Source organism: Styela clava, chromosome 12 (assembly GCF_964204865.1).
Source record: "Styela clava chromosome 12, kaStyClav1.hap1.2, whole genome shotgun sequence".
Lineage (NCBI taxonomy): Eukaryota > Metazoa > Chordata > Ascidiacea > Stolidobranchia > Styelidae > Styela > Styela clava.
This window is the reverse complement of record NC_135261.1, coordinates 12,337,381-12,363,980: the sequence shown is the minus strand read 5'-3', so window position 1 is coordinate 12,363,980 and position 26,600 is coordinate 12,337,381. Positions and strand designations below refer to the sequence as shown.

Below are 26,600 nucleotides of genomic sequence, written 5' to 3'. Positions count from 1 at the left end.
GTAGTCTATTACTTTGCACTATTCAAACTACTAACAGTTATTGCTCTAATCTAACTCCGCCATAAGTTAATACAAAATATTCAATATTCGGTTGCCAAGTGTCGATATATTGTAAAATTAGTTACTCCAGGTAGCAGGTAGACGAGATGACAAATTAACCTTGATACATTTGAAAAAAAAATATTGAAAATAACCACCTAAAAATTAACTTTTAGGAACAGCAGCGGTTTTCTGAGTTCGTGGCAGAATATCGAGTCATAAATCTTCTCCATCGGAGTTATTTATATTCTGGGAATCTGCTTTCATACGGCGTAATACCACGTGAATTCCCCTTGTTTTGGGCGGTTAACTGAGCACATGCTGTTAGCATTCATAGGAGGAGTGTGGAAATTCACACTAACCACTCTTATGTACATGTACATGTTGGCGAGTATTGTCACGAATGTGTAGCAAATTAAACATTATTAATATTAATAAACCACTAGAATCTAAAAACATTACAAAGAATCCAATCTTGTTAATATATAACTTTTGCGTATTAAAGTGTTGCATAAATAATTTTACTAGTTATAGTGATTGAGTGACCGTGATACTGACGTATATAGCAAACGATATAGATAGAATAACTGACTTTTAATTTACCTCGACCTTGATACTCATCCTCAAATTCTAACAAGAACAACAAAAATGTGTTGTACAGCGCAATAGATGCCTATATGCCCAATTTGTTAAGTTCTTATGAAATTAGCATAATTGTTTAAAGGACTACAAAGCCTTCAGTCTGTGCAATCACTATTATACCATAGCGCCATACGATTTTGTTGAAGAGATCAACCGTTATTTCTACATTATAAACCAGAAGTTAACAGTGTCCATATTCGAGAATAGTAGATTTAAATCAACAAGACATAACGAATACGACGAAAAATCTTGGATTTAAATATCACACTAAAATGGTTTAATCATAAAAAGTTTCAGTTTCGATTTGGTTTATTTTTTTATCTACAATTTAAACATTTCGAGCAGGGTGTAATAACTGATAAATGAATTTCATAAAAATAAAATATGTTGCGTGGATCTCCTATTGTAATTTGAGTACACGGATATTACAACTTTTCCCAGTCCCAGGCATGAACAATTGTTACAATTATTTCTTGACAATGGCGCGGCGTTTTGTGATTTGACACTTGAAATCAGTAAAATCATTTACGAGTTATACAAAATATGATGATTTATAGTTTATTTTATCTTCACAGACCACAACAAGGGTGTGATTATCATTCAAGGCTATTTCGGCGAATTAACATCGTAATAAATGGCAATTGATGAGATTGAAATATGACAAATTTCTGTAATTTGAAACAATTTGGCTGCTCTGGAACAAACACACACTAGGACATATGGCCAAGTTATAACTACGTCCAAAAATATACATATTCAGGGCTTTATTAAGACTGCACACATGGTAAGTTGGGTTTTTGTAAGTTTTGAATGAGAGCTAAAGTTTTACTACTGTCATTTGGTAATTAGGAGTACGATGACCCGATGCAACGCGGACGTAATGTTTGTTTAACAATAAAATTTATGTAGTTATTTTGCCGATGCAGTCTCTTACACTATTCAAAATGATTTATTAATTCGCATGTTTTATTGTCACAAAGATAATCAAACCCAGAACATGCTCGATTCATTTCAACCCAAGAAAAATTATCAATGCGTGTAGGGGGATTATGTAAATAAAGTAAACACACGCCCATATCGTTTCGAATTTTATGGGAATAGTAAGCACGGTGTGACGCAAAATACTGCAATATACCATTTCTAGGAAAAGGCGAGGCTTACGGTAATTATTGAATTTAAAGTTGTATAAATGTACCGTTTTGCATAAAAATATTTTGAAGTTGTAATTGAGTCGTCGGGTGCAAGTTTGGCGAATGAACGAAAAAAAATGTAATACTGCAAAGAGTATGTAAAAGTGGACTATGCTCATAAGGACATAAACGCGTATGTTCAATCGAGTAGTTCAGAGGACGTTGATTGGTTGAGTATAATAGAACAAGTATAGAGTAGTGTTTGTTCGATTATGCTCTGCAGAAATGCCTTATTCATCGACATGCATTGTGAATTTCAAAATAACATAGACATATTACATTTTACGTTTGGCGGTTTTCGTTCTTCATTAGTAGCACACATATTAATGATCGAATCGAATCACCAAATAATCAATAATAAAATATTTATAAGAACAATCATATTTGATTATTATAGCTCTATAAAATTAGGGCACCGAACATAAATCAGTACTTTTAACAAATTTTCAAAATTCAAATTTCAAAGCACAGGCATATAGTATACGTGGTGGAGCAAATTTACACCAACATCGCATACTTTTTATTGCGTTTTCACGACTTCTGTCTAAACGAGCTCACGGGCAATGAGCCTCTTATAATCATGGGGTGACTGAGATATAAAATTACTTAGTCTCGCATATATTACCAAAATTGTTTGGTGCAAGGGTTAACCGCTAGTCATGGCTCTATTTATTTGAACTAACCAACACATTAATCATAGAGCCATCTGTTTATGGAGCTATAAAACTATTAAACTTGCATATTTCCCTATTCTGCAAAACTATATGAGATATTTTAAAGGAGAATTTTGTGTCATCGATAATTATATGTATTTAATTTAATAGCATATCTATTTTGAATTCCCGCTCAACCTAAAATACATATGGATTTCACGAAACTTTTCGCATTTCTCACATTTGTGGCAATTTGTCAGGGACATAGTGACATTGCACAAAATTTAGCTCGACTTATTCAGCACGTTGCAAATCCAGATGAACTGTATATTCCACCAACGCGGGAGACGTCTCAGAACAAAGAAAAGACAACGCAGCATAGAGCTGTTGGCGGTGGGTGTTCTAAGTTCATGTCTAATTCATGTATGTGTGCGATGAAAAGTTTCAAATTATTCGGGAAAGATGAATTTTAAGTCTTCTTTGTGAATACACAATCTCAATGAAATAAATTAAATAATATGTGACTTCTTAAAATTAATTTTTAAAATAAGAACCACGTCGGCATGCATAGTTCATATTTGATTTATTATTATTCCGGTTTTAAACCAGTCGATTTTGAATTCCAGATATGTATCGTGCAATTATAGAATTCAATACGTTGAAATATTCATTTCAAAAAATTTAAACATACGTGCAAGTTCCTTTTGTCCAAGTTACAGAGACGTCTACAATTTTAAAACAGAAGCCGTCAGGAAAATATTTCCATTTTCAAAATTAATAAAACCTTTGGTTTTGAAATTCCATTTGTCCATGTAATTATTTTATCAAGTATTTTATTTTTAGGTGTCTGGGCTTCAATTAATTTTCCAAATAGATTTTTATATAACTTTCTTTTTCCAGTAATAGAAGAATTGAAGATTAAAAAAAACCTACTGTATAAATTTGATTTTTTGATTAAAAATTCGCAATTATTTTTGTCAGATCCTCCGAAAGTTATGACAACGTCAGGCGAAGCGGAAGGTATTTCAAATGACATTGCACACGCGTTTTATCAGATTCCATATGCGGAGCCACCAATAGGGCTCCAGAGGTAATGATATTTTAATTATTAATCTCCTCTTCTCCAAAAAAAAATAATCCGTTTAATTGCAATCCACTTCTTGAAGAGCAAGGTCCCAAAGCTGCGTATGCACTATTCATCAAAGTTCAATTCTATGTGTAGTTGCATTTTGCACTGAACCCGATTTTGACGACGACAAAGAAACACTACCACTCATGCAACGACTCATGTCATACAAATAAGCAGGCTTGTGCATGAGACATATCTTTCTGTCCCATTCTCATTTCATAGCAATTATGCCTGTCCCATCTCATCCCATGGGATTCCCATTGGAATAAAATTCAATAAAAAATGTTAAATTTAGGTTCAGCGTCTACTAAATAGGACTACATGTACAAGGGGACATGCAACACGACAAAATTTACCGACTATGTTAATTTTATATTCATTACTTTTATGCGTGTGTCCATCAGCCTCTTCACGAAGTATGTTGTTGAGACTGAATATATTTTGCTCTTTATAACTAACAAGAGAGCTATGCTCAAATATATGGACACGCCGTCCATTACTAAAAGTTTTACCATCATTTTCCTAAAAATCATACGATTTTCGTGTCCCACGCGTTCCATGGCAAATACAAATGTGTGCTGTCCCAACCCATCCCGTGGGACGTCTCAATCCCATTCCCATGGAAAAGCCAACAAATAAGAGAGCAATTGTATGTCCAAACAATGAATTAAAATAAAACATCAAAATATTTATATGAAATATCAGGCTCCATTGGCCTAGTGACGAATTTATAAAAAGAAATACAAGTAATATCCCTCTAGCGCGTTCTTCCGTTTTAGGTACTGAAACCTCTAGTAGTTTTAAAACGAAAAACTCAAGAACCCTAATAAGACTTACAGCAACAACAATTTGGAACGGGATGCATATTTAAACTTATGTCCAAAATGTCCAAAACTATAAAACGGTGCATTGCTTATGTTCATTCATAACCACAACTGATATCAAGCCTTTGAAGGATTAGGGCTACTAATTTCTACATAGATTGACAAACGTGTTTATTGTTGAGAGTACAGAATGAATGATGGCATTACCAGAGCAAAAAACTCGCATTGTTTTCGCAAGTATACAAATATCTTATTCATATGGTAAAGGTGGCAGCCGCCGGTACCAATTCAAAATCCAACGGCTTTCACGGCATCTGTTAACGAAGGACTCCAATGTCATCAGTTTGAGGTTGACTGCTTACTTCCGACTACAATCATTGAGTGTCGCAAAATTAACGTAAGATTATCTGAAGTTTTTCATTAAAAAAATTAGACATACATTTCAATAATGTGCTTTCATACATTCAGATGGATGAAGATTGTTTAGTTTTAAACGTGTTTGTCCCGAAGTACATCGATTTATCCAATTCGACTTTTCCGCCTACTGAAAGACTACCTGTGATGTTTTACATCCATGGTGGATTTTTTTACGCCGGAGCTGGAACAAGAACGTCCTTAGATGGACAAGAGTTAGCCAATGCTACAAACACAGTAGTAGTCACCATCAACTATCGTCTTGGTAAGTCAGTGTTTCTTTCGTATTTTAAAATGTAGCAAATCGCGGACAAAGTGTCAAATGATGCTTACAGAAATAAGTCAGATTATTAAATAAGCAAATAAGCTGTCCAAAATTGAAACTAATTTGGTATTATTGCGTAATTAATCTGGCGTAGAGCATGTATTGTATTTCTGACTCGGATCAGACTATTAGGTCCATTTGCTATTTTTTATAAACAAGTGACCATTACGCCTAATATGAATGACGTGGTAGTTAGTATCCGCAATGAACTTATTCTCATTTAGAGCTTGCTTAGATGAACTGAAACTCATTGTCCTGAGATTTTTATCTTATGACATGTAAAGGATTTGAAGATATATTTCATTTCTTTATAGCTATCAAACAATTACGATTAAAATTATTTCACACAAAAAATCACATAACTCAAGTTAAGAGATCCAAAAATTATTATATTCGATTCAAAGAACTGACAGTGTCTATTACATATGCGGTTTGATAATTTTAGGTCCGTTGGGATTTTTATACCACGTAGAAGAAGGAAAGGATGATATTAATGGAAATCAAGGGCTGAAAGATCAACAACTTGCCATGAAATGGGTTCAAGATAACATTGCTAACTTTGGGGGAGATAGGACAAAGGTAGATGATTGTATAAATAAATTATACAACACTGTAGATAAGGGGTTCTCAGCCTGGGGTTCGCGAGAAAATTTCCAGGGGTACTTGAATGGCAGTTGAGTTTTCATGTGTTGCCACTTTTTAATGCCCTTTATCATCAGAGGAAAATGCGTGCCATTTGAAACTCAGCGTGGATTTTTCCCGATCTTACTTTGTTGTGACTCAACAATGTGAAATCCACAGCTTTGCAGCCAAACTGTGAAATCTCAAAAGACAATGTGCTGTTTGCTCCTAGAATTGAAAAACTTATTCGCAATAAACAGGAGCAGCGCTCACACTAATGTTCTGTATAAATGAAATAAATACTTTGGTTTAATATCATTTAAAATTAAAAGTGGTTCCCAAACTTTTTGGCGGACCGGTAAAATTAAAAAAAATGTTAAATAAAAGTTGAAATGAGTGGAATAAAAAATAATACCATATATTTGCAAATTGAAATACAATGTCGGACACTCATTATGCTTCTAAATAATGAAAAAAAGCCACACTTGAAAACATTTCACATGAATAAAAAGAAATAATGCGCCGGCCAAAATTGGAATAGGTAGATCAAACTTTGTCCAGAAAAAGACCTATTCCCCCGCGTTCCTGTTTAAAAAAAATTCAAAAAGCTTTGTTGGTCAGCTGATCTCATATTAATTCTGCAGTTATTCAACGCATCAAACAAAATGAATTTACAAAAAAGATGTAAAAGTCGTCTGTAACCTTCTGTGCATCGTCTGAAAAAGATCTCTACGACCCATGCTTTCATTCCGCGTCTTGTGAACACCTGCAGGGTTGCAACAAGCTCATATTATACTGAATGTCAAGGCGAAGCCCTGGGATATTATACTGTCTATGACTGTTTTCTGGTTTAAACAAAGAAGTATTCCTCACCTTTCAATTGGATGTTCATATTAAGCAGGAAAAGCATGCAGTACAGAAAAAATACATGTGCCGATCTTTGGGTTTCTGACTCTTGCGAGATTTGACGGACACATCGCGGTGAATCGGAACCGAAAAGCGAAAAGTCTGATTACTCGACATCAAGACGTCGTGGGGCCATTAATACCGCAAATAGCAATATGTGGGCGAAAGAGACATTGCGTAATAAACAAACGGAACGTCGTTATTTCGGGTTCGATAAAGCGATTGAGACGGTTGAAAAACAACAAAATTTCTCGCAGGCCGACAAAAACGCTTTCGATGTCGGTCCGCGGACCAGCGGGTGGGAATCCACTGCTTCAATTAAAACACAGTTTAAAAATTGTTAGTCAATATATTACAACTTTGTTTAGTGTCGGATTACTGGGCGTTCGTGTTAATTATTTCATGACTCGGGGGGTACTTAACAAGAAAAAGGTTGAGAACCCCAGCAGTGTAGACTATCTTTCAAAAATGAAATACACAAATCGAATTTTTAGTATGTTGAAACAATACTATAATTATAATAAAAAGTTTTGAAAAGAAATCTCTTAATATATATATATATATATATATATAGGAAATGTAAGACAGTAATAACTGCAATCTGAAAATTATATATATGTTAGAATATATATATATAATATTCTAATTTATATATATACTGGGAATTTATTATGCACAATTTTATGGGGATCACAATTTTGTGAAGTATATATACACGATTGATAACACAGGATGAATAATATTATTGCTGACTTTGACAATTTTGTTTTTGTCCATATATGTCTCATGTTGTGAAGCACAGTTTCCAACTCGCTAAATGTAATCAGTAGTAAGTATAGTAAGTACATCAATGTAAACCTCGCCATTTATTATTTTACGCTTTTGTCATCTTAGTGGCTGTTACAATAAAACTGTCATGCGGACTACTTGACCCTTAGTACATGTATAGTAATAATATACCTAACTTCACTTTAAATATTGCCTTACTTTCTTTGACAACTATTGTTATGTCCCCTTTATCCTCATTTTAGGTAACTTTATTTGGAAACAGTGCAGGAGCGCAATCGATCATGTTTCATACATTATCCGATGTCAGTAAAAGTTTGTACTCTGGTGCAATTCAACAAAGTAATCCAGCTGTCTTCAAATATCCTACTCCAGAAGAATCTTTAAAGATTACCGGCTATCTCACCACTAGCTTACGATGCAATGAAAGTGAATCTATGCGTGATTGTTTGATGTAAGCCAATTGTTTTTTTTAAGGTTTTTTTTTTGGGTATTTGTGGACGCGCGTTTCAACATATTCACAAAAGTATAGTAGCCTACATACTCAAGCCGAAATTTCAGTTTCTATATTCCCCTAATCTTTGTAAATTTTCCGGATTAAATTGATGGATTGAATAGATAAAATGATTGCCACAAGTTTGTATTGATAAAGACTCATGTGAAATAACAGGGATGCGGAACCCAGAGCCATAATTAACCGGCTGGTACCGGTGAGCGGTCTGGCTCTTCTGAACGGCGACGTCGACACTTTAATCGAGCCGTATCGTCCACTCATTGACGGAGTAGAATTTACAAAGCAACCTTTGGCATTATTCAAAGATGGAAAGTGGAATTCAGAAAAAAATATGATTGTTGGAGTAACTACGGAGGAATTAGAAGATATCCAGTTTTATCTTCCTGAAAATCTAACCGTTGGAAGAAGTCTTTTTACGGTTTGTTCCCGCAGCTCGTACTTTAATGAGTGCTTAAACAACGAAACAAAATTCTGCTTGTGATTGATATTTGTAATATATTTAACTTTGTAAGCATTGCCCATTTTACTGTACAACTCTTTTATAAAATATTTTCTTTCTAAAAATAATTTATTCTAATTTTCGCAAAATAAAAAATTATGTTATAACATCACCAATAAAAATTTTCACGCAAATCACAGTTAAGCAATATATGTACCTAAATATCTCATAAACGTTCTAATTATATTATATCAGGTCGACCTTAAATACCCTTGAAACAAAACAAAAAAACTCAATACAATATTATACAATTCGACAGAATGAAAATAATGATTGTTCGAATACAACATAAGTTTGATTTGATAAATTTCAGGTTGTCAACTACATTATATTTGGTCCGGAAAAAACAGACACAGTTGTAAAGAAGTATGAAACAGACTACCCACCTGGCCCAGGAGAAGATTGGGCAGTTACATTTGGAATTGAAATGACGCATCTATTTTTTATATGTCCTAGCAGGGCTATGGCCAGGTGACAAGTATTTTGAATTATAAGTGGAGAGAAAAGAGGAATAAAAAAGAGAGAACATAAACTTATTTTCTCGTCTTGTCTTAATTAAAAGCAAAATACTATATTAATGAAATTTTTTTTTTCATCAAAGATATGCTTCGGAAAGTGCAACGGGCGAAAAGAAAGTTTATTTTTTCGCAGACGATCATCCTGTACTGGATAGAGTATGTGTGGAAAGGAATGACGGAAAAGAAGAAAATTGTTATTATGCGACACACGCAGACGAAATTGAATTTGTATTCAGAACAACGTGAGTGATGAAAAATTTATAAAAAAATTTTTTGCAAACATTAGATAACAAGAATAAGTGGACTGGAAATGATTTTGTCCTGGACATTTCATTACATAACTATGGCAAGGAGACAAAAATAATTCCAATGAATGGTGTGTTATTCATAACTTGATTGAGTACACTGATTTAATGTGATCATTTGTCGAATGAATTCGGGTAATTGATTAGAAGTGGTATCAGTTATAACTATATATACCATATTACAATATTTAAAATTTAAACTTTTCTGTAGTAATTGCACAGCATTGTGCAAATTTTGATGAAGTTAAATGAAAACATTAAAATTCAAAAGGGTAGCGAATATATCAATATTTTTTTTTTTCAAATTTTAGAAATAGCATCCTGACTGACGATCTTATCATTGAAGATCAGTTCAGTACTTACTGGGGAAGTTTTGCTAGAACAGGAAATCCATCAAACAATCTTGAAACCCCGTTAGGAGATTATCCGGATTGGCCGCATTATACTTCTCAAAACGGAAGTTTTCTCAAGTCGAAAAAATCATCGGTCAACGAAGAGAGAAATTACGACATAGGCCAGATTTATGGAAAAATTTTACCAATTTTGGTACAATCCAATAACATAGGTAAATTTATTTATTGAAACATTTTTGTAGTATTAACGAAATCTATAAAAATTAAAAAAAAAACGAAAAAGGGGGGATGATGGTAATATAAATCTACATAATCTATTTTAATGCAAGAGGCGATGAAAAGCGACAAGACGAATGTATGTGGCATATTGCAAGTTAGTTTCGGTAAACGTACAAAGAATCAACACCATATTTGCTAGAAACAAAATACTCCGATGTCCAAATTTTTAACATATTGAAATTTATTGGTAAATTCTCTGAAACGTAATATTTAAAAATCCACTAGCATTAATTTTGCAAGAAAAATCTAATGTCCTTTTCATTTCAAATTCACAATATTTAACACAACCCCAATTTATTCTAGACCGAATATATTTTTTGGGTGTTGTAGGAATGTACAGGTCGGGAATGAGAATAACTAACATCAATAATATTTCAAATACATGAAAGGTGTGTTTTGTGTATGTGAGCATTTTGTTCGTCTCATACTGATGTTCTATTGGTCTCATCATGAAATCAGGCACTTATTATTCACTTTTGTTTTTTATGCAACAATTTTCAACTTATTAGCCCAATGAATCCATCTTTTCATCTGTTTTGTCTCGTAGTCTCAGAATATATTGTCTTTTTTAAAACACAATTCTTAGACTAGAAAATTTGGTAATGAGTAAAATTGTATTTTTAATTTGTTGAATATCAGGATACTGCAATTGATTCATAGAAAGGTGTTGACTTGTTGATTGCTATGATTTTCTATTAACCTATTGGAATGAACTATATATTCTAAATACTGTAAAGGTTTTCATCAATATGAAAATATGTATTAAGTTTATAGTCAGTCCCTAGCAATTATTTAAAAAAATCTTTTGGTGATATTGTTATCATCAGATGAAAAGACTGTGGAAATGTGGCAGAATATACGCATAAAAGCGCCGATCAGTGAAATTGAAACCGAATATGAAGATGATATTTGTGACTTTTGGGATAGCATAGGATATTACATGGATCCGATACCTTTGCCTACAACTACAACAATCTCAACAACGACCACTGAAGGGAATCCTACGGAACCACCCCCTGAGACAACAACAAGCAATGCGAGGCCGCTGACGTATTCAACTGTTCTCAATCTTGTGTTCTTGTCCATCTTTATCTTCATGCCCTAACACAAATCCTAAATAAAATACCTACTGTCTTGAATTCTAATCGACATTTAATCTTCTAATATGTTGTTGAATTTTTGATGTGTAGCATGCGAGTCATAAAGAGGACGCTATAAGCATCGTTTAAATTTTGTAACTGTTTATATATATATAAAGAGTCAACGAAATCGCTTATGTATCTATTATATACAATATATCTGCTATCATTTTGAAGCAACCTGGCTTTCGTAATACGTCAGCACGATACTTTTCCTTTTAAAAATGCGATTGCTATATATTTTTGCTAAAAACAAGAACCATTGATGTTTCTAAACAACATATTTCGCATTTAGGCAACGCCAATTTTGAAAATTGAATATATATGATATGAACAGATGCATTATTTGATTTTGACTACAGAGGTTATGTACAAGAGTTATGGTTGTATATTGTGTTAGTTATTAGGAATTAACTCACTCTTTAAAAACTGTAAACAAAGCTTGCCATATAGTACATGCAACTTTTGTACAGCGTACAGCGGGAAATATTTCTAATCGATTAAAATTTACATATTCGCCAAAATCTAGCTGGAGAGCTGGTAGTGGCTGGGATTTATCTATTTTAATGTTATTTCACAATGTGGTGGAACAGTGACAATGCATTTTGCGCAACTTGGCATATATCTTTCTTTGTCTCACAAATTCGTTTTTAAAAAATGTGAGAAATTGAGAAATTTTGAAGATCACTAAATTAACAAACTTTGATTTCACGTTTTTTCACAAGATAAATGGCATACTCATGGCCAAACCACCTACGCGGTAACCGCAGTAATCTTCCGAGCATTCTCAGTGCATATTGGAACCTACCGTTTAAAGAAATAAGTTTTTCATATGTTGCATAGTTTTTTTTACATTGAATATGAAACATTTCAGTCAAATTTAAGAATATTCAGGAGCAGCATTACTCTCCGTTCATAAGAATAAATAATTCTTTGCAATCAAAGTCATTGTTTTGGACATTTCAAATCTCAAAGTAGACTTTGGTACGAACGACATTTTGCACAAATATCAAAACCCATATTCAAAGACCTTCATCTTTATTGATTCAAATGTATGCACAGTTCAATTAGCCATGCGGGTGAAACTTGATTGAATTTTGAGTTGAAACCAGTGTCTACTGTTTTTACCCACCAACTGAGATGGGACCTGTGAGGACTCCTTCGAAAATCATTTAGACAGAAATATATATTTCTAAATGTTCTGTTCAGTATTCCAAGCTATGGTTTGATAAAGATATATTTTATAGGTCACGCATCTAGTATTTATATTTAGCTCTATAATTGATCCTATATATATTACATGCAATTATTGTTCAAATTAACCTTTTCATGAAAAACTCATATTCAACATTGTGTGAGGACACACATTAACGTCCCAAAAAGCAATGCTGTAACTGTCACGGTGGTACGATGAATAGGGTGCATTGCGTGACTAGTTGTACTTAGTACTTCGGTAGTGGTGAATAGTGTTGTTTCTGTTGCAGTCGGTATTGTGTAATTGAGTTGTCCGTAGTTAATACTATCCCAAAAATCACAAATTTCATCCTGAAATCCCTGTCTTACTTCACCGGATGGAGAATGGATGTACATATACAACCACGACTGGTTTCTATCTGCATTTAAATAGACGCTTTATTGCCGGTAAAATGGTAATTAACACCTACACCCTCACTCACTTCTAATTCGTCTTGAATTCTAATCGTCTTGAACAATCATCCAACGACAACAACAAATCATTGTAACAGTGCAAAACAGAAACGTTGAAAAAGATCATTTTAATTTAACAAAACTTTGTAAAATTAGATGTTTTGACTCAGACATTATGCTACGCACTGAACATGATATAAAAGTTAGGCTTATCATAAACTCCAACAAATAGTTTAAACGACTGTCGAAATTTATAAGATTAAAGTATTTATTTGTATTTTTGAGCTTTCCGAACAACATTTCCACGACAGAAACAACATGGAGTCTTTGAACTATTTGGACGAAGGTACAAATGCTTCATTTTTGACGACGTCACATTTTTGAAACAATATTTGGAATTTCGATGAGATATACAAACTAATTTGAAAATTCAACAAAAAAATATTGAATTGACGATTATAATTACCATTGCTGAATTTGTATTTTGGCCAAGATGGAAAACTTCCCAAAGAGTTGTTCAACCCGCTCGAAAGATTTCCAGTTTGTACAAAACTGCCCCAATAAGTGCTAAATTGATTCTCCACCGACAATTGTTCATCAGTATAATTGTCCGGCCTAAATAAATGATAAAGTACATTTTTATTTTTTAATTCAGAACGACCTTTGGGACTTCTTACCTCTCACGCATATATATCGTCACGCTAATAACCGAATTGCGTAAGTCATTTTTGACGATTTTGAGTTTTTTATAAAATAGGTATTTATGTAATGCTGCGCACCTGTCTGTTAACTCAGATTTTATTTTAAGAATTCTGAAACCCATAAAAATGGAGATTTAGTATGACATGCACATTTGTGCAATTGTTTCGTCATAATGAATTATCATTGTTATCGCAGGACTATTGTGACGTCACAAAGGTAGAATAACCTCGGCGAAGTATTTTCGGGTTTTTTCATCTTGGATTCTAGCTTAGCGCGTATTAATTTAAATTTATACTACAGTATAGGAAGACGTGCACTTGTGATATTCACTGTCCGAGTCCAATTCACCTTGGTTGGCTTTATATTGGGTGCATTGCTGTTTTATTCTTTATATTTAATCTTAGTCTTATTTCGGAGGGTGTGCAGAACGTGTTATATTGATGAAATATATATTTTCAAACATAAAAAATAATGTAAACTGATTAGCTATTTTGGAGATTAGACATTGTAGATACTGAGAATTACATTCGTTTTTGGAATGTTTAGTTTCCAGGACTGGTTCATATAGTGAGGTTGACAAATTGCGTATGTCCCCAAGTCATAGACACATTTCTGCCTAAGTCACAGTGCGCCATTATGACGTCACCTAACTGCGTCATACAAATTAACTTAAATCCGGCCACGATAAAAAATTTCAACCATGGCAAATTATTGACTCTCAATGGCATAACAATATCATTAGGAAGTTTTTTACATTTTTCTCAAAACTGCTAAAAATGACTCACGCAATTCGGTTATTAGCGTGACGATATGCTCATTTTGATTCTTTAATTACCAAAAATCTGACCTTTAAGATTGCATTTGTTATAATTGAAAACAATAGTAAATATTACCTGACTTCATCAAAAGTCCTAAAAACAAACTCAATTTCTGTCGCATGGAAAGCAAAGTAACATCCAGTCTTATTTCCACTATTATAATCAACACATGTTTCAGAGAGAACCTTTTCATCAAAGACGTAATAATATACAGAGGCAGAAGTTGTTCTCGATGCTAATCTGTCAAAAATTGTCCGTGGTAATTAAGCTTATTGGTGGGTTACAATTTTATTTAAATTAACTTGTACATTCGACAGTAACCTTGACCTCCTCCGCGCAGGAGGGCAAAAAGTTTATTTAACTACGGACTATTCTATATTGTCAGGTGCTATCGCCAGGTTGACAACTTGGGCTCCAAAACTTGGGACAAAACTCTTGTCGGTCAAAACTCGTGCCAGACTACAAACATAAGACCAACCGATCAACAACCAACGTGTAGTGAGATCTGATCTCTACAGTATTAGTATTATACGACATCTCTCATTGTACTATTACATCCACCAGAAATGGTCGAATCTTATCTGGTAAAAGTTCCAGGTATTTCCACTACCTGTATGTCTAACGCTCAATTGTTGCTTGTCTAAAGTTGTATCCTGTATCTTATGAGTTTCTATTTTCTATTTCTATTTTTGATTCGATGAATACACATTGCAATATGAACAAATACTTTGCCATCAGTCTGCTAGGACAATGAAATATGTATTCAGTCATTTCCTTTGCGAACGTTTCTCGAAAATCTGCCGAACTTGTAGGATAAATCTTCTTGTATTTATTGACGACAGTACTAGATATTTCTTTATCAGGGAAGATATCTGTATTCAAATTCTAAAAAGTAATGTATTCAAAAAACAATATCAATTGATATACACATACACAACTTCAACAAAATATCGATCAATGCGAAATTTGGAAAATTTTTCTCAAAACGATTTTGAGAAAAGCTTTTATTGACATGCTTTGAGTTGCTGTAATTGATTGTAGCTTTGCGTTGTGATATGCTAGAATCTAGATGTTTTCAATGCATTGATATTGTTATTAGAATTATTATGATTAGTATTAAATTCTCAATATTATGTTTCATAATTTGACATTTTTAAAATTATCATGTACGGTGCATGACTGAAAAATGAGTTATATGTGGAGGTGATGCGTTTACATGTTCTAAGTGAGGAAAGTTAAAAAGATAAATTTCTGGTATAATTAAACCAACTTACCAAAAACACTTCCTCGTCGAAGCTGAAATTTTTTGAATATGAATATGCCATATATGCCTGTTCTTCTGTTGTAACACCGATAATCATATCTTTATCAGAATTCCATTTTCCGCTCCCATATAACTCCATCGGCAAATCCTCGAACTCGACTCCGTCAATTACAGGTAGATAAGTTTCGGATGAATATAACCCATATCCTTCTTCATATTGAGTTGAGTTTTGTACTTGCATAGTTTGATTAACAATCGTCTGGGGCGCAGAATTTCTAAATGAAACATCAAAACTAAAATTCTATTTTATTATATCTGGATGTAAACAATGTTACTAGGAAGCATTGGAATGTTGCAAGGTCATAGAAGGTATGCTTTTTTCGATTTTGGATTTTATTTCCGTATTTGTAAGTAATTGCATTTTACCTATAGAAAATGTTAGATGAATTTAAAATACATTACTCTACTTTTCAATTGTTACATATATATATAATATTTTTATATAAGAATATAATTTAATTTATCAATCTTCACGATGTGAACATTTGAAATGAAATTTTAATAAATGTGTTTTGAAATAGTGTTTCACCTACAGCAAACATGCTCTTTTGTCACCGGTACATTCTAAACTTTGTAACAATCTGTTAGTAATCCTCAGTGACATCTCCGGTGAAGGATAATAAAATGAATAAGCAGCTGGATTACTTTGTTGAATTGAGTTCGTGTAAAGATTTTTACTGATTGAGGAAAGTGTATGGAACATGACAGATTGCGCTCCAGCACTGTTTCCAAATATTGTTACCTTAATAAGATCAAATAAAAAATAAGGAGAACGTACTACATACTAAAATAGAAAAATATGAGCAGTAATTGGATGTTTAACTATCATATATTTTCTACCACGACCTTTTTTTTTTTTTTCGTCTCATTATGATGTTAAATATAACGGTTCGCAGTTGAAAAACACTGCAATATTATCATCATCTTCTACATTCAATGCCGTTACCAAAAAATCGGCAATATTATTTTTAACGTATTGCCTAACATAACAGATAAAGATAACATAGACTAGACTAGATGATACCCACGGTAAAACTCTGAAAGATTAAATACTATAAAACTATTTCATAGCTTCTTTGATGTGATATTACAATGAAAATAAAACTGTTGAAAACCACATGAACAATCATTTTTTCGTGTTCAATTGATCGTTAATATACCTTAGTACAGGTGTGGAGGTGGATTTTTTTTCGTTTGTAAATATTTGTTTTCCTTCTTTATCGGTATTCAGCCAACTGGCGCAGTTTACCATTCGACTTGTAACAGCTCACCATTATTTTTTCAGTCTACATGTGTCAACATTTAATATACTTCATTGATTATCGCAGTGATCTATGTAAGAGTGTACACTCAACCTTAGTTTTGTCTCCTCCAAAGTTAGCAATGTTATCTTAAACCCATGTCATAGCAAGTTGTTGATCTTTCAGACCTTGTTTTCCTTTTACATCTTCCCGGCCTGTTTGTTGATGGCTCAGAAATCCAAATGGTCCTGAATTGAACAAAACATTAATTTTAAAATAATAAATTATCTACATATCATCACTTTGGTAACTTTATGAAACCTTCATTGGCTTTATTTTCACCAAAAACTCACATTATGCTTGTGGAATATACAGTATCACGCGAAAACGTTGTAAGGAATAAGTTATGCTCAATACTATCGGAAATTTTGAAGATGCAGTCATACAATCAATCAAATAATTGCTGTCAGCATTCACCTAAATCTTTGAGTCTTTCAAGTAATTTGTTTTGCAACCAATCAGAAGTTTTCTGTGAGTAGCTTTTCCCTACAATATATCGATAGAGTGGCTGCATCAAACTTTGATAAAATGTTATAGACAAACTTGCTAAATTTGGGGGCTAAGTTTCAACATGTCTGCCCACTTGTGGAAAGCCCTTACAAATAGATGATATTGAGTTACTTTCAAGATAATATAAACTTCTATTTTTTTTGATTAGAATATTGTTGACATCCATTATTATAAATCAATATTAATTATAAATTATGTTAACAACGACTACAACAACAAAGGATTTATATAACAATGAATACTCTGAGATCGAGCAGTGATTATTCAGACACAGTTATGTACAGATAGATTGATCAATCAATATTGAGTTACTTTCAAGATAATATAAACTTCTATTTTATTTGATTAGAATATTGTTGACATCCATTATTATAAATCAATATTAATTATAAATTATGTTAACAACGACTACAACAACAAAGGATTTATATAACAATGAATACTCTGAGATCGAGCAGTGATTATTCAGACACAGTTATGTACAGATAGATTGATCAAATATTATTAGAATAACATGAAGCTCGACAATTCCTCTTAATAATTAAATGTTCATTTAAAGCAAGCTTCACAGTACATACGTTGGATCATTCTATTATTGTAATGACACAAATTTTACTTATTTAATCACACAAATTACTCAAATTAAAGTGTTCACCAAATATCCATTCAATGACAGATAGCAAGCAATGCACTAAAGCTTTTATGAGACCTTGTTAAGTGCTCGTATACCAGGCATTTTAAAAAGATTAGTGAATAGATATTTGAATATTATTGATCGATAAAGTTTTTTTTTACAGCCGTTAAACAAACTCCTAATTTCTTTTTCAAATACGAATTGAACTGCATTTATTGGTGAGTAGATTTCTCCACTCACCCAAGCGATAGTTGGTTGTTACTACAACGGTTCCTGTAACATTCGCGAGTTCTCTTCCATCATGTTGTGGCTGTGTCGCTGAGTTGAAAGTAAAAGATCCTCCATGAATATAGAACAGCACAGGAAGCTTTTCAGACGGTGGTTTTGTTGCATTTTTGAGATCCATAGATGCCGGAGTAAACACATTCAGTATAAGGCAGTCCTCTCTCATCTAGATCATTTATCATATTTTATTCTTAGAGTTTATGGTTCATTTTTAAACCCTGAACTGTGTTGTCAAGAAATGGGAAATTGTCAAACATGTGTCAATATATTTTAGTAATTATACTTCTAATATTGAATTAATTCTGAAGTAATCATATTTGTTTGACTGAACAATGAAATGTGTATCAAAGTGGTATGGCGGTACGCTTAATTTTTTTTTAGTTCTAATATTGTTTTCTTTTTATAAGTTAATGCCTTTGATAAAACAAAAACTTTTAGATTACGTTTAGCCGGCATAGATCTTCAGGAACAGAAACACAAGCTTCTTCATACTGATAGCATTGAAGAAAGTTATTGTTTGTTCCATTTATTTCATTATCTGGGGTTCTGATCGGCTTCGGAGCCTGATACCTGTAGAACAAAATAGAAAAAAATTGGATTAGTCAATGTATGATTTCAGGAAATCTGAATACTTCAAATACATTTGTTAAATGAATTTATTACAGAAGAATATTTTCGAAATCTATGACACATGTTACATCTCTAGCAACGAAGTTGTCAGCGACACAATTATAAACTAGCGGATAGGTCCCAACTAAAAATACGTTCTTTACCGCCAGAATCAGTGAAATGGTTTGTTAGAGACTCAAGAATACCACAAAAAATTAATAACGTAGACAAATACTTTATTTTAATTTACCATATTGTATGAAAAATGAATTGAAATCTAGAGCCTTATTAACTATTTTGGAATAGATAACCGATAAAATTCATCGAATATTTAAAAACTAGGAAGATATCAGCGTGGATAAATAAATATGAATTTTACGACAAGAAGAAAGTGTATGTATCAAGCTAATTGATATGAGAATGCTCGCGTTACGACACTTGCTATTATGGTATTTCATTGATATTTAGGGCACTATGCCTGCTGGTAAGGTGAACTTATTTTTGAATAAAATGTTTTTTTATCTACCTACCAAATATCATACGCAACACCTTCTTCTTACTGGACTCATATTACCCATACATATAGTGGTTGTAGTACCTTAAGTTGCCCAAAGGTGGTTGAGCATACGGAATCTCCCAAAATGCATTCGATTCAACTGTCGTAGCTCCAGTAACGAGGCCAGATGTGGTCTGTACTTGTGGGTAATCAAGAGTGATATCTAGAAAATACAGGATTTATGTGCTATACAACTATTGCGTTATGAAAGTAAATAAGATTACTCAATAAAGTCGCTAACATCTTTGCATATATATATGTAGTCAATGATATGACAACGGACATTGAGAAAACAAAACAAACAAGGTCGTCTCTTAGTGTCATTACAAAAATAGCCAACAACTTAAATACATCTTGTTTAATATCTCTACACCACTCTCTGATAGAAAGCCATATTCGTTATTGTGCCTCAGCTTATGTTCATCGCCAATCGTCCATTCTCAAAAAAATTCAAAATGTTTGCAATCGCTTTATTAGAAGGGTTTTTGATAGAGGTAATCGCGAAAAAATTGATGACTTATTTAAAGAGCATAGGCTACTACGAGTTGTGGATTTAGCTAAATTCGAACTATGTACGATGATGTTCTCTTGTCACATTGGAGAGCTTCCGTCCAGCCTGAACAGCCTGTTCCAAGCAAACCCAAATTCATACAGCAGAAATAAAGATAATTTTTTATTCCATTTGTGTGTGTTTCCACACACATTTATCATATTTCACCAAAACCTGTGGGGTCACATTTTGGCCAGAACAGCCATAGACCACTTATAACACTATCGCCCTTGAGTGGTGCATACCATATATGTACACACCCTTTAAACTTGACCCTTCCCGCGTTTTATAGTATGTGGTATCATCACTCAATGGTGTTGTACATTCAAACAAGTTTTTTTTTTCTTTTTTTTTTACTATATTCATATGCAGTGTGTTTCATGTTGTGTTGTGTCTCTATTTATAGATGTCTAACTAACTCCTTTGTACAAACAGTTTTGTACACTCCACCCTTATCCCTGTTACCACACCCACCCACCCTCCTTGCACAACTGCCTGTATAAAGGACCATATTGTACATATTTGATTTACCCTATTACAATTTATATATATCAAAAGGGGTGTATGCCGCACATTTGTGTTTTAGGCCAATATGGTCTTGTGCATACATCCAGTCTTCAGTATTTATAATTGCTTACTCTTTCATATTGCTTTTACGAGACGAATAAACATACATACATATAGGCCGCGAGCCGAAGCCATTTATCTTTCAGTTTCGTAGCGCACATAAGGTAACTACCTGAAAATGATTTTAAAATGTTCCTTGGAAATTGAGAAACAAATATTGCCTTGTTCAAACTTCCAAAAGTTGCACGTTTTACAGAAAATACGCTTTTACTACAATAAATATGCGTTACCATCTGTCCTATTTTCTCTGCTTTTCCGGTATCATGGGCCAATGAACGCAGACTTCTGCATGGCGTAACAATGAAATTAGTCAGCTGTAGGTGGATCCCCAGTGGTCGGATGAATATCAGATGTACTACTACTGCTCGCTTTTGCGTTGAGTAGCCTTTCCATAATTTTTTTCAGTTATTACTAGCTCATAGACGTTGTTAAATAGGTACGGTGCTCCAGGGTAACTCCAGGGAAGGCTAGACCTAGAATAATATGTCACAAACAACGATATTTTCTGGCTTGCATGAGATGTGTATGATTAATTTAATGACTCTTCTTGACTATTCAGCAGATCTATTCTACTATATAGGCCACAGCATGTTTGGAAATAAAAATTAATGGCTGTTTCTGTAATGCACGGTTGTGTGAAAGAGAAGAAAATAATCAATTTTACTAATGTCGGTTGGTCTAAATCTAAATTCATAAAGTTATTCCGGAGTGGAAAGCAAGTAGCATTGGAAACGATAGAGAGGTGAGAAATCAAGTTGTAGACAGACAGTTGATGTTTTAAAATATAGTCTATACTCATACTGTCATAGGGCATTTCAGACTGTGATATATCAAAATTTAGTGTAGATATAGTCTAGTAATGGTATGCGAACACTGCTGAACTGTAGTACATGCAATGAACATATCTACGCTAATTGAGTACATCAGATAAAATGCATTATGTATTCAAGGTATTAGTTAGTATTTAGGGGTATTTTTACACTCATGCTGTTCCCAATATGATTTTCTTCATCATTTTAGATACTGTACTACAAAAGAAAACGGCAATGTTCCACCAATCCGACCTAACGCAGGCTCTAATCCCACTGCTGCTAGCAGTGCTATACAATGGATTAAACAAGAAGTCTTGAAGCGTAAAGGTATATGAGAATCATAATAGTTGCAAACAGCTTAGACGGACTATTCATATTGAAATACTTTAGCACTTTTCTGCAATTGGAACTGCCCATCAAACACATGTTGGAGACTTCATTGAGGTTTTCCATTCATTTTTTTCTCAATTATGAAGATCTTTTGAGGTTAACGAGGCATTAATAAATAAAGCTGAGGGATTTATTTGTTCACTGTATGAAGAGGATATGAAGAATGTAAATGATACCAGGGCACGTCTATTTAACACTGGCAAACATAAGGATTATACTCTGCCACCCAACAATGATTCACTGAAGAAGCGTGTGGCCCTCAAATCAGTTCTTGAGTTGGCAAACTGCAAGTGTAAGAAAAATAGTCAAAATAATTTATGCAAGTGTGCCAAAATCAACTTAAATTGCACAGATTTTTGATTTTGTATTGACTGCAAAAATCACAGTACACTTATAGAGGAAAAGTCGATTTTCGAGATAGTGGATTTCGAAAACAATTCAGAAGAAAGTGAATTAGCTATTGGTATTGCAGTTGATTTATTAAGTATTATTTATTTATTTTTTTCGGACATTTGTTAGTGTCGTAGTCCTGTTTCTAGAAATAATATTGCCTTTGTTCAAATACATAATCACATAAACTAAAAAAAACTAATAGTAATATTTCTGTTCACCATGTTATGTACATATTGTACATTCATTTAATTTTCTTGACTTTTCCGGTAAATTTCTAAGTTAGAAATAATTGATTTATTTGTGTTTTCGTGCTCACAATGTTAATTTGTGACTTCATTGCTTAACTCTTTGAACTCTGGCGGCTCAGAGCGAAGTTACTCGCTCACCCTGAAGGTTCGCGGCGCCGTATTGGTAGAACAAAAAAATAAGTCTAAATACGGGCTATTTGGCACGCTTATAATTTTTTACCAATTATAGGTAGCACGTTGTGTGACATTTCAATCGAAAGGAAATTTTATCGTGCATTCAGAATGTATTTTCCATTTCGAAATACATTTTGTCAAAATTAATAAAATTGACCCTAATCTAACAGTGATTTTTCTGCATGTATGTGAGTTTTGGGTTGAAATTTTGTTACTTTGGTACAAAATATACTGCCAATATTTGATGTTCATAAAGAGTTTTTTATAAGCGTTTTGTTGATATTCGAATTACTATTGTGGCTGCCATATAACCAATTTTATATTTAAATATTTAATTGTGTATCATTGTGTCGGGTGAACAACTTCGATAAGCGGCCATGACGCACTGATTACGCAGCTACGCAAAAGCCGATCACGTGACTACCGTCATGAAGCTGTTGATAAGTACGTCCGAAACGTATTGCGTGGCAAAATGCGCAAGATAACTTTCACGACGACGTTCTCAGCGTGACATCGGTCGCCGAATTTCGATATGATATTAACCCTGTATGGATTCAAGTACCGACGTCGAGTAATGCGTGCAGTAATAGCGAAGTGAAGGGAAGTTAATATCGTCATATAAAATTTCACGTGGAAAATGTTTTATTCGCCCATCAGTATTTGTTCAAATATCAACCAAAATAAGTACTTGCCTGCTCTGCAGATCAAAATATCTGATTGTACGAATGTTAGGCGAAGCAAGTGGATGGATCAATATCTGAGAGAACTAATAATGCAGAAAGAGCAACTCTTATTCCAACGATCATATGCGTCGCCAGAACTAGATACCCTACCGCAACGCCAGTTCTAATTTTAGATGCGTCGTATGATGCAAAATTCACATTATTGCCAAAAAACCAATCAAGCTGCTAAAGACAAAGCGTTGCTGAAACGATGCGAGACAGTATATAAGTACAAATACTGTAATGAGTACCTATGTATAGGTAACGAAACCAACAACCATGGGTATACCTGACACAACAAAGTGCAATATTGGATTTAGAATGTGTCTTTTATCTGCATAATATTTTCATGTTCTTCATTGTTCCGGGCACAACAAAGTGCAATATTCAATTTAAATTTTTTAGCAAGCAGTCTTTTATGTACTTACATTTTTCATGGTCTTTATTGTTCCGTTATTTGCTAATAAAATCACAATATTGTTCATATTGCGTATACGTAACCACAACTTAATGGGGCTTGAGCGGGCAGTCAAAGTCAAAGCGTAGTGCGAATTTTGAATGCGTAGCATCGGGTTAATTAATTACTTCCTGCGGACATTTAAATAATAACATCTCGACGTAACGTCATTGCGGATATCGTCACGTTTAGTTGCATTTGCGTAATATACGTAAAGTTGTGCGTGACGAGACGTAGCCTCTCTTCAATGAGAACATCATTTTGACGCAGCGTCGCTGTTAAATCACAGATAATCTAATATATTTGGCCATAAAATTTGAATGGCTCATCGTAAAATCGTTTTGGATACGTATATAAAAAGCTATTCAAATTCTCCGCATATATTGCCGATTGAATATGTGACTATTTAGGCAAGAAGTCTGAATTCTTTATATTAAATATTTGTTATCATACAATAATTTCATACGCACTTTCAAATTGCAAATTTTACTGAAACATCGTATATTAGAGCACCGATATTTACAATATAATTAGTCCCAATAACAAGCTTTCATGCAATCTAAAATTTATTTAAATACTCATTGTGGTTCTTGAGATACGAGATCATAAAGTTGATTCCTTCCGACACGAAAAACAAGCCGGTAAACCGGCTTGCCGGGGCACAGAGCGTACTCAAACAAGCCGGTAAACCGGCTTGCCGGGTTCAAGCGGTTAAAAATAAATACGTTTGATAGCTTCTATAAAACGGATGTAGCTTTTTATGCTGTTCTTGTTATAAACTGCTTGTGGTTATTACATAAAATTTATTCGCTAATGTGAATCAGCGTTGTTGGTGTCGCTGCTTTCGAGGTCACTCGCGACTCCTGTCACACAATTAAAGTATTTTTTTGTTGTTGGTTACATGTATGCCATTTTTTTCGTAATATACCTAATAAATTATGATTGACTGAGGAAGTCCGATTTTGGTCAGGCAAAACATTACAGGAATACATTTGTGTTAGTGTGCTGTAGGGCTCTCGAATTGCATAGTTCTTATGTATGTGTTGTAAACTTATGGTTATTGAATTTCCGGGAACCTCTTATATTCAATTTCGCATCAGGATTGTGGAACAAGCTGTGATGCGTTCAGTATGTTCATTTTCACACGAAACTGAAGAATTTTACGAAACTCATTTTCTGGGCGTTTTCAAGGCTTCGTCTCACGGCCCATATCCGTGGTAAGGATCTACAAGTGTTTAATAACTTACTTATACATTTTTCAACAACGTCTTAGCATAACTTAATTAATAATAATAACTAAACAGGGCTGTGGAAAGGCTGCCCAACTCAACGCAAGGTCGAGCAATAATAACTAATATTCATCCGCTCGCTAACAGCTGATTCGATTCAATTGTTACGTCGTGCAGAAGTCATTGTTCATTGCCGAAAATGTAGAGAATATAAGACAGATCGCAGCACATATTTCTTGTAGTAAAAGCGTCTTTTCCGTAAAACGTGCAACTTTTGGAAGGGGGAACGAGGCAATATTTGTTACTAAATTTTTAGGGAACATTTTAAAATCATTTTCAGGTAGTTACCTGATGTGCGCTACGAAACTCACTTTCTAGGCGTTTTTCAGGGCCTCGGCTCGTGGCCTAATACAACTGAACGTTCACGTCGTTTGAAAGTATTTTTGAAGTAACATTTGGAACACAATGACCGGCAATTAAATTACCAAACTTTTTAGCTCTTTATTACGCTACATATCTGTCAACTGAGTCCATTATCCTTAGAGATAGTATCCTCTAACTAATATATATTGATAGCTATAGACGAAAATTTAAAAACATTCGTTAATGATTTGCTATCTTACTAAACAGCCACTTATATTTTAATTTATGTTTCTCAGCCGAGATCATATACTCGAAAAATATACTTAAAAAATGCCACAGATGACAATAATTTTGTCATAAGTCTGTGATCTAGTATCAGTCTCCACATATTTCTTATTGGCGAATAAATATATATTATTGATATAACAAACCATTCATCCTTTCTAAATCAGAAGCTTCGGCCGATGTAAACTTTCCTCTTTCCACTTTTGCGAAGCGAAGTATATCGGGAAGAAACAGTCGCAAACCTTCCGTGACCTTGTTTGCTTTACCACCAGTGATTATAATTCCTAATAATATACTTCCTACAAATACTCTGAAATCCATCGTATGTTATAGATATATATATTCTAAAATATTAGGAAGAAAACTTCAAACTGTATTCTAGTATTTCAATTGCTTGCTTTTTGAATGGTGTTTATAATTGATTTAAATATTTTTATTGGTAATTGACTTCTTTCTTTTGTTTGTGCTAGCTCTTGATATTTTCGCCAAATACAACAGTAAATAATAATGCTGCAGATAGGTCCTGTTTCATGTTTTGTATAAATTGTTGATTTTTCAATTTTTGTTCTGAAGTGGAAGAGGTATTGCGGATAGTTCCAAACAGGTTAAATTGCTCGTTGAAATTGACCAGAAAATAGTTCAATTTGAAAATTGTGCAAAACTGTTACCTCAAACACAATTCTGGCTCATAGATTATAATTTGAAGATTTGAATATAACCTAGTCCTAAAGTACTCACAATACTAAATTAATCTTTTCATTTGAAACTATAGAGTTAAAAGCACCCTGGCGAACTAGATCAAAGATTTAAACATCTCAATAAAGATTT

The 26,600-nt window shown here is 33.5% G+C and overlaps 3 protein-coding genes across 3 annotated transcripts; 1 reads left to right on the top strand and 2 right to left on the bottom strand.

Moving 5' to 3' along the window:
• Positions 1-75: 75 nt before the first annotated feature.
• LOC120329751 (crystal protein-like) lies at positions 76-11,468 on the top strand. The gene is made up of 11 exons (XM_039396528.2): positions 76-2,917; positions 3,506-3,614; positions 4,745-4,874; positions 4,946-5,156; positions 5,662-5,795; positions 7,775-7,983; positions 8,200-8,461; positions 8,856-9,013; positions 9,144-9,302; positions 9,677-9,930; positions 10,825-11,468. The coding sequence occupies exons 1-11, from the start codon at positions 2,734-2,736 to the stop codon at positions 11,100-11,102; spliced, it is 2,088 nt and encodes a 695-aa protein (XP_039252462.2). The 5' UTR covers positions 76-2,733; the 3' UTR covers positions 11,103-11,468.
• A 731-nt stretch (positions 11,469-12,199) lies between these two features.
• On the bottom strand, positions 12,200-17,060 carry LOC120330020 (acetylcholinesterase-like). The gene is made up of 7 exons (XM_039396833.2): positions 16,983-17,060; positions 16,161-16,369; positions 15,578-15,842; positions 15,031-15,188; positions 14,379-14,543; positions 13,250-13,398; positions 12,200-12,749 (listed from the first exon to the last, which is right to left on the bottom strand). The coding sequence occupies exons 2-7, from the start codon at positions 16,328-16,330 to the stop codon at positions 12,481-12,483; spliced, it is 1,176 nt and encodes a 391-aa protein (XP_039252767.2). The 5' UTR covers positions 16,331-16,369; positions 16,983-17,060; the 3' UTR covers positions 12,200-12,480.
• LOC144430588 (para-nitrobenzyl esterase-like) lies at positions 17,019-26,093 on the bottom strand. The gene is made up of 5 exons (XM_078118605.1): positions 25,919-26,093; positions 19,565-19,685; positions 18,801-18,927; positions 18,313-18,523; positions 17,019-17,116 (listed from the first exon to the last, which is right to left on the bottom strand). The coding sequence occupies exons 1-5, from the start codon at positions 26,091-26,093 to the stop codon at positions 17,019-17,021; spliced, it is 732 nt and encodes a 243-aa protein (XP_077974731.1).
• Between the last annotated feature and the right edge of the window lie 507 nt (positions 26,094-26,600).

Coding starts and splice junctions, on each gene's coding strand:
- LOC120329751 (XM_039396528.2), top strand. CDS start 2,734: ATGGATTTCACGAAACTTTTCGCATTTCTCACATTTGTGGCAATTTGT. Junction 5,157..5,661: donor CACCATCAACTATCGTCTTG/GTAAGTCAGTGT, acceptor TGATAATTTTAG/GTCCGTTGGGATTTTTATAC. Junction 8,462..8,855: donor TTGGAAGAAGTCTTTTTACG/GTTTGTTCCCGC, acceptor GATAAATTTCAG/GTTGTCAACTACATTATATT.
- LOC144430588 (XM_078118605.1), bottom strand. CDS start 26,093: ATGGATTTCAGAGTATTTGTAGGAAGTATATTATTAGGAATTATAATC. Junction 19,686..25,918: donor TGATTTAGAAAGGATGAATG/GTTTGTTATATC, acceptor TGTATTTTCTAG/ATATCACTCTTGATTACCCA. Junction 17,117..18,312: donor AACAACCAACTATCGCTTGG/GTGAGTGGAGAA, acceptor TGTTCAATTCAG/GACCATTTGGATTTCTGAGC.
- LOC120330020 (XM_039396833.2), bottom strand. CDS start 16,330: ATGTTCCATACACTTTCCTCAATCAGTAAAAATCTTTACACGAACTCA. Junction 15,843..16,160: donor GACAAAAGAGCATGTTTGCT/GTAGGTGAAACA, acceptor TGTTTCATTTAG/AAATTCTGCGCCCCAGACGA. Junction 12,750..13,249: donor AAAATACAAATTCAGCAATG/GTAATTATAATC, acceptor ATTTAAATGCAG/ATAGAAACCAGTCGTGGTTG.